The following is a 16,523-nucleotide window of genomic DNA, read 5'->3' on the forward strand; positions in this document are numbered from 1 at the left end:
TGGAAAAATACGGCATGTGAGGCCAGGAGACAATTCATTCGAGTCCAGATTGTGAATCAGTGTTGTGTTGTGAGAACATTACAGCTTTGATTTGATGACGTCGATTGATGTTTGGATATCCAACTACATTAGACAACGTCCAAAATAAAAAAGAGCAGCAAGTGAAGTATAGTTTGTGTGTGTTTTTTATATAATTACATGTATGGATTGGTGTATAACAACAATGTGTGCATCGATATTAATCTACGCTTTTCTTCTCCATCTACTCCCTGTACTATATTTACCTCTTTCCTCTTCAAAAAGAGCCAAAAAAAGTAAGTGAGAAGCCGATTCATCATCTGTCTGATAACACCGAGTTGCTCCATGACAACACAAAATCTCGGAAAACATTCGGTAAATCTGCATTCAAAACACAAGGAACCAAATTCTTCAGAATCATACAAAACTACTTGCTAACTGCTAGCTAAATCAATGGCCCAAGGTGAAATTTTTGCCCATCGGTGCTTTCATGTCTTGTTATGTTAAGAATGCATATCTGTGATAGTCTTTTCTCTCCACAAGGCTTTATTTGGTGCAAAAGCTTTTATTATTTGAATGATAGATGAAGACAAAATTAAAAGAAAGAAAGCAAAATGGGGTTTTCCCTTTCTATTACCTCGCACGACTTCCATGGCCAGTGTGGGAATATCTACTTCGTCTTCAACCAATCTGTATACGTCCACAAGCTGAAAGAACAAATGTAAAGTTAGTGCTTTAGAGTGTCAATGGGGATGATAAGTGCTACAGATATAAATCTGGTTGACGTGAGATGTATGAACAAACCTCTTCTACGTGAAGCTTCGAGTCCTCTGTGAGCGCAAGAATAAGTTTCCTGCGGATGCCTTCGTCAAGGAGGAAAAGACGAGCTCCGTCCTTAATGGTATCTGTCAAGTCAAGCTTACTCTCCCTGAAAGTTTCATGAGTAAAATACGGATTTAGAATTCAAGCTTCCCAGGGTGAACGAGTGAGAGATTTTGGGAGCAATGCTTATATAGAACTCGGTTACTTACACACGCTTTACTCGTAGATTAGGATTGCTACTCATTTTGGCAACGTTTTCCTTTGCAAGTGATAAAAGGTTTTCCAGCCTTTTCCATTGGAAAACACCATCTTTGAATAGAACCTGAAATGCGGTGGCAACAAGAGCTCTGATTTCAGCTGATGCGGATAACAGTTCACCATAGCATATATGAAACTAAATCAGAATTATCAATCAACCTGTATCAAGCGTTCCCGAAGTGCAGGATTTGGATCCGTTAGGAGCCGTTTTGCTACATATGGATAAGCAACCTAGATAAAAAGTTAGCTTTTAGTGTGGAAAGGGAAATATGGGTGAACATATAGCTAGTGTCTGCTCACTTCAGGATTTACATGTCAGCTAAATCCTAAATTTGAAAAGAAAAAAATCAAAATATTAAACGTGACTTCACCTCTAGAAATTTAAAATCAGGCTTCAGCGTGAAACATATACCCTCCTGAGTAAGCAGAGAACGAATAACAAGAGAGAACCGCTCCGGGATACGGATGGGAAAGTCGTACACAAGCTTGTTAAATTGGCCTGCAATGAAAAACGTGACACCATTTCTTCATATGTGCAAGGGGTGCTCAGTAAACAAAAGAAACTTGCTTAAGGAAAGCAATCTATCAAGTACCTGTAACACTACGGAAATTGAAATCTGCAAGTCCTTTCCCTGCAGAGTTCTGCCATATGGCTTCTAAAGCTGGAACGATAGGAGAAACATCAGTATCCTTGGCCAAGAACCCAAGCCTAGTGAAATCATTTGCCATCTCCCCATAGTCCTCATTAACCGCATGGACAACAGCATCAATCAAAATTTGCTTGTTTTGCTGAGAAAAAAAAAAAGATTTACTTTGGACTATGAATAACAAGTCTCTATATACAGATGTGATAATCACTATAGGAAGGGACATAACCTAGCTACTAAAGGTTACTAGATACCGTGGAACCATTAAACTCAAGTTACCTGACTCAGTACAGCAACATTACCGAAGTCCACATAAGCAATACGCCCATCTTGCATTGCAAAGATATTTCCAGGATGTGGATCTCCATGGAACAATCCAAATTCTAACAGCTGCCTTAAAGCAGCACTTACGCCAACAGTCAAGAATCCATTTAAATCAATCCCCGCATCCTTGATGGCCTGAGTACATTTAGTAAGAGTCAGTATCAGAGTGGACTTTAATTTTGACTTTTTAGGAGGGTATAGAGGAAATTTATGTTGGCCCCCTTTTTGAAAGTCAACCTGTGGGTCAGTGCACCGAATACCATCAATCCACTCCATTACCAGAACCCGAGGACCACAAAGATTCTTGTATACTCCAGGAATTTTGACTGTGGGGTCATCTTTGAAGTTCTCCAGAAAGTCTTCAATGTTTCTGGCTTCCTGTAGGCAAGAACTTAAGGTTAACCAGGATTATATAAAGACTCATCATTTCAGATCATCAACACAGAAGAACGCATAGAGTGAAATTGAGAAGTATATGAGATACCAAGGTGTAGTCAAGCTCCTCCAGAAGCTTTTCTCCAAATTCATCAACTATTAGCTCTGCGTTGCAACCCAGTTTCTGTAGACTAAAGCCATTTAAGAATGAGGCGAGGGTTCGGAAAAGAAAGAGATCCCGGTAAATTATGGGCTCTATTTGTGGTCTCTGCACCTGCATATGCATAAAAAAAAAATGTCAAATCCAACCTTTAAAACAGTTTCAGTTTGATAAGCCTGTATGAACTCTGTAGCCACAGTATAAGTTTCCATTTAGAAGAACCTTGATAGCAACATCCTCTCCAGTGGCACGTAGAGTAGCTCGATAAACTTGTCCCAAGCTTGCAGCTGCTATTGTTTCTGAAGAAATCTTGCTAAATATGGCCTCAAGAGGTTGGCCTAACTCTTCCTCGATGATATTGAAAGCAACCTACAAAGTCCTTCACCACTTAGCTTCACACGACAATGGCAAATGATAATAAGAAAAATATCTTGCTCTACAAATTCCCCAAAAAGATAAGACATTTTACCTCGTTGGGGAATGGAGGAACATCATCTTGGAGAATGCAGAGCTCGTTCATGTAGTCTTCACGGATGATATCAGGCCTATTTGCCAGAACCTGCCCCCCCCATGTAACAGATATTAGAGAAGATAACTTTGAGAACCCGGTTAATGCCATTTTCTAACAAATAAGATGGATCCACATACTTGTCCAGCTTTGATAAATGAAGGCCCCAAGTTGCACAAAAGGTTCCTAAGCTGGCGAGCACGAAAGGGGACAACTTCCTCGTCCCTTCCAACCAAAAAATCATACATTAAGGTAGACCAATACAACCCAAGAGTCCAAACAATCTCCACACCCCTTGAAACTAGAGAGACGACTGCTCCTCTTGATTCCAGCACTTTACTCCTCACCTGATCACCAGTAAATTCCAATTCAAACAATCAACAACAACATAGATTCCACCTAAGACACAAGACTCAAGTAAATGCCAAGAAGAACCAGCTCAATAAGTGAATCAACAAATTGCAACAGAGCTAAAAGAAATTGAAATTGACTGAAACTAACGCATAAATCGAGCTAGAAACAGAAACAGGTTAAAGAAGCAAATCATACAGTCTCCGGAGAATACTTTCGGAATGGAACGCAAACGCCTCGCTCGATATCCAGCTGCTCAAGCGCGGAGTTCGATTTCCCTACTCGAATACCTCTCTCCACCCCGCTCATCGCCGTTGTCATTACCGAAGCATCCGTCGAATTTCGACCACCAACATCCGTCGCCGCCGCAGTAACTGAAAAATTAGAAGTCCGTACAGCCGAGAACGTCCTGCTCCGCCGCAACTCCACGGCGTTGAGAGATCGCAAAAGAGCATCTCTCCGATCAAGAAGAGCGCGATTTATTCTCCGATGACGCTGATTTAAGGAGAAATTAGGGTTTACTAAACTATTGCAGTGGATTGACTCCATGGATGATGAGCTACGGAGGATGATGAGCTACGGAGAAGCGAACAGTGGATACGTTTCCGTTGGACGACAAACTATTAATTACCGAAAATGGAATAAATCGACTACCAACCACATAAGATAATAATTATTTTTTGTTTTTATCTTTTATTTCCTGGAAAGTAAAAGAACCTTATCTTCAAAAAGCCACAATAGATGTAATCTGTAGCAAATCGACCCCAAAACTTTTTGTTGTTTCTTTCTACATCCCACTTTTTTTTTTGTTGGTTTGTATACGATACGTGATAGTATTTGGCGTCAAGCAGAGAAGAAGCTGCGATCGAGGAAAGTCTTGTGTGGCCAAGAAAGGTGCAACGTTTTGGCAACTAAACAATACATGTTCGTATGGTAATTGACTACTTACAATTGAATGAATGATATTATACCAACGGATACTAATATTTAACAACAAAATTACCATTATTAATTTGATAATTAAAACTTTTTTTTTTTTTTTTTTTTTTTTTTTAAATATTTTATTAAAACCACCCTAACGGGCTTGGGCCGAAGCCTACACACAAACCAATCCAGTTACAAAAAGGTAAATCGGCATCTCGCCGGAAAAAGAAGAAAAGCTCGCCCCTTGTTGATAGACGCTCGTAGAGCAACCGGAGCCTTAAATCTGGCAGATTCAAGACCCACCGCTTCGTGGCCGCGTCAGAAAATCGACTACCACCGACGGAAGAATCTGGTTTCCGTCAGAAGAGTCTCTCCTCCGACGCACCAACCCGCCACAAGCCTCCCAGAAAGCTAGTCACTCCAACGCAGCGCATCGACGGAGTCGGATCCCGACCTAGCAACCCGACCCACTGGGAGGTAACCCTTTTCTCCCAAAACCGGTAACACCAAAAAACCTGAATCTTCACGCATCGATCCGGACCGGTGGAGACCAGAAGCGGCGGATCTAGAGAACGTTGGCTCGCCGTGAACCTCTAAACCCGAACCCCGCATCAGCCCTCTAAGATCCAAACAGATCCACAGCTAACCACCGCGTCGGACAACGAACCCCCCTTATCCCCTCCAACTTCCGCCGTGGACGCAGCAACTAGATCGACGGGTGAGCCTGAGGCGCATTGCAGCATCTCCCGGCGTCCTCAACCGCGAGACCACCGCTGCAAAACTCCTCATCCGTCAGAACCAGGGCCACAACCACATCAGAGAGGAAACACCACACCGCCGTTGACGGAGATACGCTCCGACTCACTCCTGGACCGCCTTGGAGAAGCCTCGAACCGAAGATTGAAGAGCAGAACGGAACGAAAGAACCCTAGATCTGGTTGCCGGAAATCGTCTTCAAGAGAGAGAGAAATGCACAGCTATCGAGGCAACGATTGGGCCGTATCTCTTGATAATTAAAACTTACTCGAATCTTTTTTTAGGTTTTATAACAATGATATAAGTAATGAAAATATTTTGTAAATTAAAATGACTTCAGGTTCGTATTCTTATACCATTGATATATCCCACTACAATTACAAAGTGTGGGTGGCGCCATTTCCTCTAATACTCTAAACGTACGGTCCCAGAGGAATCTCTTGTCCTCAAAAAAGTCAACGATTACTTAGAAGGACTTCTTTTGCTTTCATTCATGTATGATCATGAAAATTAGTTCAATTTCTTATCGTAAATCAGGATTCTGCACCTGTTTTCTCTATGTATTTGTAGTTTGTTCATTGTTCTGCCTCCGTCTTAGATTGTTCTATGTTTTTCTCATATACATTTTCCTAGGTTCACTAATGTCATCTTGATTCAGATTTTCCAAACATTATCATCACCTTGCTTGAAAAAATGTCTCTGTTATCAAACTTAAATAAGATGCTTAGTCATTCGAAGTTTGAATCACAAACATTATAATAGTGTCTTGTGTAAGAAAATGTTATGTTTTTATCTAGAAGAGTAGAGCATTTCTCTAACGCTTGCGAGCGTCGACAAACACAGTCTATATAGGTTAATACACCAACGAACAATAAGAACCACTCTTATAGAAACCGCCTGTTTTACATGCATGCTCTACAAATTAATCTAAGCTTTATCAGATATGTTCACGTTAGCATTTAGGGATTGTACCGTCGATAAACCCTAATTTGTTGTGAACATTTAACGCCATCCTCACAGATCTGCATTATGCGCCATGAGTGAAAATCAGCTCCAGTTGTGAGACGATCTACTACAAGTTGCAATCCAGCATGATCTGAGGTATGTAGAAAGAACGGATTATCATATTGATCAAGATTCTGTCGATTTAAATCACAGTGAGCTTGAGACGGAGGATGATTTCCAGAAATTGCATCAAGAAACGATGGACGAATTGGTGTTAATCCCATTTTGTGTGAATCAAACGATGAAAGAAATTACTCCAAAGAATGATTGAAAGAGGAAGAATCGAAAGCAATAAGGTCAAGAAAAAACGAAGAAAGAACTCAGAAATCATCTACGAACACGAATTGAAGAATCGCAAAGACGATGATGCAACAGAAATCGAAAGAAGAAAAGAGAAGATGAATGATCGGAGAAGCAATCGAAGAAGCGCTCATGATCGAAGACGCTTTGATACCATATCAAGATCTTCTCCGTAACAAACTAAAGGAGAAGAAGAAGATGAAGATGAATAACAGAAATTAAAATTGCTAATTTTCTCATTAATCACAATGTATTACAAGGTTTAGTATTTATATATGACTATACTCTGATGCTAACATACACATTAGTAAAATGCTAACGTGTACTATATTGAATATCTGATAAGCTTCGTTTTGATATCATCTACTTATTAAAAATTTAATGTCATTCTCCATGATTTATTTATAGGTCACCGTAAACATTGATTCACACAAATATAAAACGATATTCCAAGAACTAAACATAAAACATGTAATTTCCATTATGTGGATTCTAAATCTGAAATAACGATTATTGTGCGTTAAGTGTAGAATAAGTGGTGCCATTAAAATGGTGAATAGTGTGATAAATTAGCTTTTCAACCAATTTTCCTTAGCAATTAGGATAACAAGGAAAAAGAAAAAGAAAAAAAAAAACTAAGATAGCTAGCAAGGATAAACAAACAAAAGTAATTATTTTCCACGTAAAATGTGTCACACATAAGTTTAATTTCTTAAAACAAAAATAAAAATCCAATGGGGCGTTTTCTTAATATGTTTGATAACCATATTACTGAAATTAAAATCTCATTTGTAAGAAAAAAGTGTGTCGGATGAATTGGGTTAATTTAGCTGAGTACATAGTTCAAAAAAAAAAAAAAAAAAAACTGTAAGTAAACCAATAGACAAATAACGATTCTGGACGATGGGATTTGCTAAAATTCTTTGGCAGAAAGCTACATATCCCTTGAGAAATCAATAACTCCCATAATGTCATTAAAAAGAAGATGAATAAAAAGAGGTCCCGAATATAAAGACCGTGTGAGAGACGAAGAAAAGAAAGGATATGGTGCGAATTTATTTGGGAAAAAGAAGAAGTGACGACGTGGGGGTAATGGGCAATGGGGAATCGACACGTGCCCACACATTCCGTGTAAAAAAAGTTTTTTAGGTGTCACGTGCGCCCATCATATGAATCTATGACAAAGTGGGGAAATGAGCAATGGGGAATCGACACGTATGAAAGTTGGGTAGAGAAGTTGGGAATGTCACGTGCGCCCATCATTTTATCCGTTTTTCCCAAACCTTTGGGGGCCCTTCTCTAATTGTATACCTTTTGACTTTCCTTCTTTAGATTTTGGTCGTACTTGAAAATTATATTTATATCATATATACGTGTAAAAAAAAAAAAAAAATTATATCATATATATATATATTGTTTTAATTTGTATACATTTTTTTTTTAATCAAACGATCTAAGAAAAAAAAAACTTAAAAAATTAGATAATATGACTATGATTTTAAATTTTCTAAAATTTATTAATTTCCCATGTTACTTGTTCGATACTCAAATATGTGATGATCAATCAATTGATTATCAAAAAATTTACAGCTAGTAGACTGTTGTTTGAAATTTTTTGTTCTAAAATTGATTGCAAAAACTTAACTGTAGTTTTTCTTTGTGATACTCATTACTGGTTTTAAAAAACAACAAAACATTAGTATTTTTCCATGGAAAATGGTTTAATCCCTTAATTATATTCATAATAGTTTTGGTTAAAAAATACTAATCGAGCTGTATACGAATAGTATGTCAAAAAAATTTGGATAGAACAAATTTGTTCACATATTATGTATATCTGCATTTCATGAGTATATTTGATTTAATTATTTACTTATATTCCAGGCATCATTTATATTATTTGGCTGACCAAATTATGATATATATTCTTTTCCGATCGATTCCATATCTCAAGAGAAGTTGACAACATGATACAATTTCATTAAAATCACAAAATAATACAAGTTATTAAAATTGCTATAGCTTGAACCCACCCCAATCGACCAAGACAAAACACGTACATTAAATGCATGTGAAGTAAAATAAACCAAGAACAAAAACACTCAACGACAAAGTAAAAACCTGCATATATATACATGATAGATATATCATCTGCGGCGATGATCGGGAAACCATAATGAACCAGTTTTTGGATGATCGACTACTACATGTCTCGGACATGGAAGACGTTAGGGTTCTTGACGACGATATCATACATATGAATAGAGTTAAACTTGGAGAAGTCACGAGGGAGAGAGATGAGATCGATCGAAGTTCTCTTGTGGAACTGGAGCAGATGATCGGTGTTGTCTCCACTGTAGTACCTCTCCCACCCAAGATTCTTCAAGATCTTCTCAAGTGATCCGTACGAAGAGACAACCTCGCTGGTCGGAAGATGGACGAGAATTTTCCTCCTCATCCTCTGCTGCTGGTTACCACCGGAAGAGGATGATTCCGACGAATCTCCGGCGGATTGGTTGTAAGGATTCTCCACCAGCCTCATGACTCCGTTTTTGTTGAACACCCACACACCAGACATTGTTGATGTTGTTATCTATTTATGATTTTACGAGCTAGCTAGCTATAGGGTTTTTTTTTTTTGGGTGTTCAAAAATGAGTTTGTTAATTTTTGGTGATGTCGAGGGCTATATATATATATATATATATATATATATATATATATATATATGTTAGTAAAGGGGTGTGTAGAGACTGACAAGTATATTATGAATATATATATATATATTAAATGCAGAATTCCAGAATTTTCGAAAAGGAAGAATCTTATCTATCAATCTTCCACCAATTTATTTATCATATTTGGACACAAGAGCATAACTCAAAATCCGTAAAACCAAAGCTATTGTTCTGATTCGAAACTATATAGCTATTGTTAAATACTTATTATATAACATTATTTCGATCGTCATATTTGGGACGTAAGAAATGCCATATCTTTTCTATGGAAATTGGTTGAAAGAAGGTTATACTTTTTCTTTGGTCTTTAAAGAATGTTATACTTATTCCGATATGCAAGGAGATAAATAAATCAAAATTAGCGTAGGAAATGATTTAGTTTGAGTGTTAGAATATTAAAAATCATGTGTCCACATACTAGCTAAGGATGAGTGATAAGTTTCATTCTGGAATCTCTTCTTCTTTTCCATTTTATTATGTTTGTGTGGTTAATTTCTTTCTTTTCTATATATCGAAGAATCTTTGGTAAGAATTCACAAATTAAGATTCTTGCATAAACTTTCCTTTTTTCTTTTTCTTTTTTTTTTTTATTCTTGCATAAACTTGATATGCATATCGAGATATATGGAACTCAAATACGGCAAGACTTCCTAGTTTGCATGAGCTAAACCTGACGTAACATATGTGATATGTATACTTACATCGGTTGTTATGCGATGAATGTCGATCACGATCAGTGTCTTTTTTTTTTTTTACTACTAGATGTCTATGGAAGGGAATGATCGGATAATTACAAGTATCACCATTTTAGTTTCATCAGTCTTTATTATTAGGAGTTATATAACAAAATTTGAAGATTATAAATAAGCGAAATGAAAAGTTTTTTTTTTCTGTTAGTAGTTACGAAATGAAAAAAAAAAATCGTAAAGAGACTACAGTTTCTGGAAGAAAAAAAATATTTGATAAGAATGTAAATATCATTTCAAGAAATGAAAAATTTAGGAATTATATCTGTAAATCCTAGATACATGGTCTCATGGCAAAAAAAGCTAAAAAACATGGAAGCATAAACATTCGAGAATCAAATCATCAATAAATCTTTAAGTGGTGAAGCTTTAGGCAAAATTATGAAATGAACTCGATAAAAAAGCTGCCTATAAAATTGTTATACTTATTAATATTGACAATTTAAAAAGCTGCCTATAAAATTGTTAATTTCAGTGATATATATATTTTACGTTTTGATTATTCTTCACTTTTTATGTTTGTATTGTGTATTAGAATTTAGACATGTCAACAGAAGGCGTTACGGTCACGTGGTGTCATGTGAATATTAATACTTTACTGGTCCTCGCTCTCCTTCAGTCGAGACAATTAATTAAGGAGGCCTTTTTTACATTGCTTCTCGATCTGTCTTTTTTCTCTCTTTTAATTTACTTATATAGAAAAAATCAATATGAACTTTGTAATATACTTGATCTATTTCCCTTTTTTATTTTCATGTAAAATTTGTACAGTAAAAACTCTATAAATTAATACTCTATAAATTAATAATCTCTCTATAATAAATTCTTCCGGTCCCGAGTTGGGACTAGTGTAAAATATGACATAACTCGATAAATTAATAAGATAATAATTTTTTTGAAAATCTAATGTAAATATATGGTCCCATCTATATCATAAATTAATAATTATATAAACATATCTATATATATATATGTATGTATATTTAACTTAATATATATATGATATAAATTTATATATTTCATATATGAATTACTACGATATATATTTAAAATATTATATGTAAAAAGTTTAATGAAATATGACTCTATTATTCCAAAAAGTTTGTGTTGTTTCTTAAACTTAATAATTGCTTCTCTACTTACAATTGGTTTTAAAAAGATATTGCTTATAAAGAAATTTTTTATTTTTAGATGGAAATTTTTAAGAAATTACCAAATTAGGAAAATCTCTCTATAAATTAATAATTATTAATTTATCGATAAATTAATGCCTCTCTAAATTAATAAAATTTTCTGGTCCCAACATTATTAATTTATAGAGGTTTTACTGTAATACATTTTCAACAGTTATATATTACACATTAATCCCTATAAATATATATATATATATATATATATATGTATGGTAGAATTGATTTTGTGGTAGGTTAGTTTTAAGAATACACTGCATAATAGGTAGGTCTATATTGGAGATACGCAAAATGTGTATCTTGCGGATTAAGTAATATGGACCGTTAAAGTCTATTATGAAGTGAAGCTCAAACCGAAGAATATTCTAGATCTCTATATTACCTCTTGTACAAGCTATTTACTTATGTGTTTAGGAAAATTTACATTATATGGATGTTACCATTATGTTAATGTTGACACTCTATATATATATATATGTATCTTGTATTTTCATATTTGAGACAACTCAATAATATATTATATTCTATAATATTTTACAGTCTACAACTTTGGATGCCTTTTTCAACTCTAAAACTCACACCCAAACTAAAAATTAGGGTTTAACAAAAAAAAAAAAAAAAGAGAAAAGTAGGAGATTAATTTCAATTTTAGCAGGAAATCCTCGGTCAATTTTGGAAGTATGGAACTATAGTATTTTTATAACTCTTTAACCATCAGAGATTTGATCACTTCTCTAAAGTAATTTGTTTCCCCTCTATGTCATTGTCTGTATTTAATTCCTTCTATATCTTTATAAATTCTTTGGTCCTCGTTTACATATGCAATGTGATAATGACTAGCTTCAACATCATCAGATTCTGCTTCTAGCAATATGCTATTTTATTTATTTTTTTAAAAAAAATTGTGGAAAGATATATATGGACAAAAAGTGGCACACAAAGCACAAATGAATTGGAAAAGAGAGACATCATGAAGAATTAAGGGAAGTGGGAGCGAAGGCCCTCGTGGGAGATGATGCCAAGCCACACTCATTCTCTTTAACGTAACACTCAACGCACAACACAAACCACAAGGTTTCGTTTTGTTCCTCTTTTTGCTTAGCGTTTTAGGTCCACCCTATAAGTTGACATTTATATAAATATATACATAAATTTATTTTACATGATTTACTTGTGCATTTTATAGTGTATTTCACATCACATCATAGCTTAAACCACAAGAAGTTAAAGTGTATTTCGGTATGGATAAATCTCGAAACCCATATCCAATTATCCATAACCCAATTCCACAAAAAAAAAAAAAAAAAAAAAAAAAAAAAAAAAAAAAAAAAAAAAACTCACATTCATCAATACAAATATGGCACCCACAATTATATAGATGTTAATTGTTCTCATGCATCTTATGTCAGCATCATTTGGTCTTGTATATAGTAGCGTCAACATCATAAAGATCCACAAAACCAAAATAGAAATAATTAATGTATTGTTTCTAGAGGCTTCCGAGATACACTTTCCAAAGATTATTCTCATCGATCCATTCATGTGTTCACTTTAGCTAACCCAACTTGATTCAGCCATAGAGTTTTATTTATTTATTTATATATGTGTGTTCCATAATTTTTAACTTCGCTCGACGTCAGGACGAATCGCTTAGTCTCTGGGGTTAACTAATTATACTTTTGCAATCCAATGGTTGCGTCACAGCAATAAGGTAACATTTGATCAACTTTTTCTCGAAAAATTTGTTGATTGATTTCGTATACGACCACATAATTTTCTATGCTTTTTCTTCACACTGTACATATATATATATATATATATATATATATATATATATATATATATTAATTAGATTGATGAAAAAAAAGAACATATATTAATTAGATTACTTTACGAGTCATATATATATTAATTAGAATTGTGCTATAGATCAAACATGTTATGCAAAAAACGTTTTTTCGAGAAAACTTCACAAGAATAAGGGAGGGAAAATAGATTGTTAAATTTATCTTCATACGTATAATCGATATTTAATAACCTTAAGTATTCGTATTTCAAAATTATCGAAGGAAAAACTAAAACGTACATATATCAAGATTGGAGAAGCACAAGTAGCTACGATCCAAAAAATTTCCCTAATTAAGTTGTAATGATGTGAATATTTAACTTGACTTTCGCTATAATTGGATGATTTATAATCAAACTCAAAGCCGATTGTATTTCTTTGCATATATTTTTTTTTATTGCATACTATTTCATTTTAGAAACTTAAAATTTTCTACACAATACGTAATTATGGATATATAAGTTTCGTGGTATTCTTATTGCGAAAGATATGCTCGAGTAGCCAATGAAGGATCCATTGGTGCCAGGTCACCCTTATCTTCTACAACTTAGAACAATTCTGTCAAGAAAACGACATCTCGTTCTAATTTTAGATCCCTAACAATACTAGTATTGGTAATTTATATTTTATTATTTTTATTAGATTTTATAACGAATTTGATTCAGAACCACTATATATATCATGATCTTGTTTCCTTTTTATTCATAGTTCATAAAGTATAATTTCGTGTTTGTTTTGTTAATTAAAAACCATAATTAACGTAGGCATGTAACCATTTTTTTGGGTTCAATCTCGTTTGTGTGAACATCATGCATTTTCGTCACTTTGTTCTAAAAAGTATCTTAAGACTATAATATTACGATTTAATTGTTTAAAAATAGAGATAAAGGTCAAATGTGCCCGAATTTCTTAATTATTATTAGAAATGAAAACGGTGTAAGAAAGATTATTAGGTGTTGTACTCGTAGGTTAACAAAGAGAATATGAACTCCGAGTTGCCAATTCGAATAATTGGTACAAAGCTGAAACTTTAAAATATTCGTGTGCTTCTACATATTATATACATATATGTGTGGTTAAAAGACCACTAATAAGAACATATAACCGACAAATGAAAACGTGTTATACAATGTTAGATAGAATAGCAAGAATATAATAAATTATGCATTCTTTTTTGGATGATAATTAGCAGCTTATTATAAGTGCGATATTAACTGTGACAACCTCTTTGATGTAATCCGTCGTTTACATGATTTTATAAATGAAATATATTCTAATTATACAAATTGACGTTCATCTACTGTTTTTGTTTTTGTTTTTTTGTTTGTGATTTCACGGTTTTTAACTCGTTTTGAAATTCTAATTTTACTCTTTACTTTTAATTTAATTACCTTTTTAAGAACACTTTATTTTATTTGCAAACTCCAACTAATTTATATTTTACTCTAATAGTTTACTCTACAAAGTACAAACATGAATATCGACGTCCAGATGTCATAATAAATTTGTACATAATCACTTTTTATATTGATCAATAAACTTAACATGTCATCAAAAAAAAAAATCATAATAAATTGATGCTTTTAAATTCTAGCAGAAAAACAAATGTTTTACCATCCACACTGAAAGTCGTTCGGCTATCTTTTCCATCGAATGCTGATAGTATTTATTTTAGAAACTAGATAAGTACCCGTGCTATACAGCACGGGATTTTAATTATTTTATGAATTAAATTGTTCATTTTATTTGAATTATGTAAGAAATAATATAGTGTAATAGTATAGTATAAAATAGAATATATCATATTATTTTATAGTTATTACTATTTGGATATTATGTTGTGTATTATTTATTTAACGATAATTGTATATTTTGTTTGTAGAAGTAAATAATACTATGTAATTAATATTAGATTTTGTTCTTTATCATATTTGGTTAATTTTATTATAGGAATTATAGTATTTAACACGTGTTTTGGCGGGAAAAATTGTGGTACACCACGGGGCAAAATTGTATTTTATGTATTTTAGAATTTAACACGCGGGGGTGAAATCTCTATATATACATTTTTGAACTACATTTATGAAATAAATCCTACAGTTAAGAAGTATCTACAAAGAATGCCATTAGCTTTAATTCTAAAAATTTGAAAAATTTAATAAAAGATACTAACACAACTATTTAGATCCTAAATTATCTCTTAAAATTTATCTTTCCATACCTATATTCATTCATTTGCTAATTGCTATTTAAAAATAATAATTAATGCTAACGTTGATAAAAAAAAAGAGAAGCTAATCATATAGGAAACGTGTTTCCAAAAACTGTAACTAAAATCAATATTGTTTTAAGGAATGAGGATCTACTAAATCATATTTTACTATTTTCTACTAAATCATAAAGGGAGACTCACAAAAATGCCCTTTTTCAATACCCCTTTTCAAAAATGCCCCATTTGGCTGTCCATTTTTTAAAATACCTATTTTTATGTACAAAATGACTAAATTACCCTTCTTTTAATAAAAGATATAACAAATATATAAGAAAATATAACAAAATTAGGTCCACAAAATACAAAATATTTTTTGGCGGGAAAAATGATCCCGCAATTTTATAATTTTATTGAATCTTAATTTGGTTGAAAACATGACTTGGTAATAAATAAGGAGAGAATATAGTATTTTAGAATTTAATATATTTAGCTACATTAGATTTGTATTTTTTTTTTATGATCCCGCACAATTTATTTGGTTTAAGTAGGTATTGATAATTATAGAATAAAAAAAAAATTGTTGTATTGGGTCTAAGTTTTTTAGTGGGCTATATTTGGGTTTGTTTGGCCTAGTTTCATGGTTTGAAAAAAAAAGTATATTTTATGCTACAGCACGTGTAAATTTTTTTGTATGTAATAAAATTGTATACTATGTTGCATGGAAACGGAAACACGAAAACGAAACGTTTCAGAAACGGGAAACGGGTTTTTTCTAAAATTAAAGAATGGAAACGTTTTCGAAACGTATATACACACACACATATATATATATATATATATAACACCAAATATAAATGAAAATATGTTTTAAACAACACAAATCCAAAACATAAATTATTTAATAAATTCCAAAAAATTAAGATTAAAAGGCTCAAGTTCAAATATTTAGACAAACATTTTCATTAGTTAATCAAAGATTATATAAAACTATCTCCAAATCTTGTTCGTCGAAAAAAAGATCTTAAAACTCGAGTCTCCCATAATTATTTATATGTATTATAAATCTTAATATTTCCATGCTAACTCCCAAGAGACTCCCAGACGGTTAGGGAACACTCCCATGTCACGCATTCAACACACATGTGTTAATTGATCCTCTCGATCCAACACAAACTATTAAGTTTCCAAAGTAAAAAAAAAGATTTGTCATGTTTCCAAGACAGAAACGTGAGTTTCCATCGTGTTTCCAAACGTGACGTTTCTTGGAGTTTCCGAAAGTTTCTGTTTCCAAAATTTTATTTTTATATATGCTAATGTTAGCTTTTACAGTTTTTAATTTAGAATT

The 16,523-nt window shown here is 33.2% G+C and overlaps 2 protein-coding genes across 2 annotated transcripts; both read right to left on the reverse strand.

The window, feature by feature from the left end:
* Positions 1–67: 67 nt before the first annotated feature.
* Positions 68–4,092, reverse strand: LOC9305400 (uncharacterized aarF domain-containing protein kinase At4g31390, chloroplastic). The gene is made up of 14 exons (XM_021017495.1): positions 3,662–4,092; positions 3,253–3,459; positions 3,074–3,163; positions 2,827–2,973; positions 2,554–2,718; positions 2,307–2,447; positions 2,025–2,204; positions 1,692–1,887; positions 1,470–1,597; positions 1,258–1,329; positions 1,050–1,162; positions 823–946; positions 656–725; positions 68–399 (listed from the first exon to the last, which is right to left on the reverse strand). Exons 1-14 carry the CDS (start codon positions 4,010–4,012, stop codon positions 335–337), a joined length of 2,049 nt encoding a protein of 682 aa, XP_020873154.1. The 5' UTR covers positions 4,013–4,092; the 3' UTR covers positions 68–334.
* Positions 4,093–8,382: 4,290 nt separating this feature from the next.
* LOC9305401 (flowering-promoting factor 1-like protein 1) lies at positions 8,383–9,112 on the reverse strand. Its single transcript, XM_021016581.1, has one exon. It carries the CDS (start codon positions 9,024–9,026, stop codon positions 8,652–8,654), a length of 375 nt encoding a protein of 124 aa, XP_020872240.1. The 5' UTR covers positions 9,027–9,112; the 3' UTR covers positions 8,383–8,651.
* Positions 9,113–16,523: the final 7,411 nt, after the last annotated feature.

Source organism: Arabidopsis lyrata (assembly GCF_000004255.2).
Source record: "Arabidopsis lyrata subsp. lyrata unplaced genomic scaffold ARALYscaffold_7, whole genome shotgun sequence".
NCBI lineage: Eukaryota > Viridiplantae > Streptophyta > Magnoliopsida > Brassicales > Brassicaceae > Arabidopsis > Arabidopsis lyrata.

Excerpts from the sequence above, each read along its gene's own strand:
- LOC9305400 (XM_021017495.1), bottom strand. The coding sequence starts at position 4,012 with ATGGAGTCAATCCACTGCAATAGTTTAGTAAACCCTAATTTCTCCTTA. Across the intron at positions 2,974-3,073 it reads TTCCTCCATTCCCCAACGAG|GTTGCTTTCAATATCATCGA; the intron begins GTAAAATGTCTT and ends AGGACTTTGTAG. Across the intron at positions 2,719-2,826 it reads GAGAGGATGTTGCTATCAAG|GTGCAGAGACCACAAATAGA; the intron begins GTTCTTCTAAAT and ends ATGCATATGCAG.
- LOC9305401 (XM_021016581.1), bottom strand. The coding sequence starts at position 9,026 with ATGTCTGGTGTGTGGGTGTTCAACAAAAACGGAGTCATGAGGCTGGTG.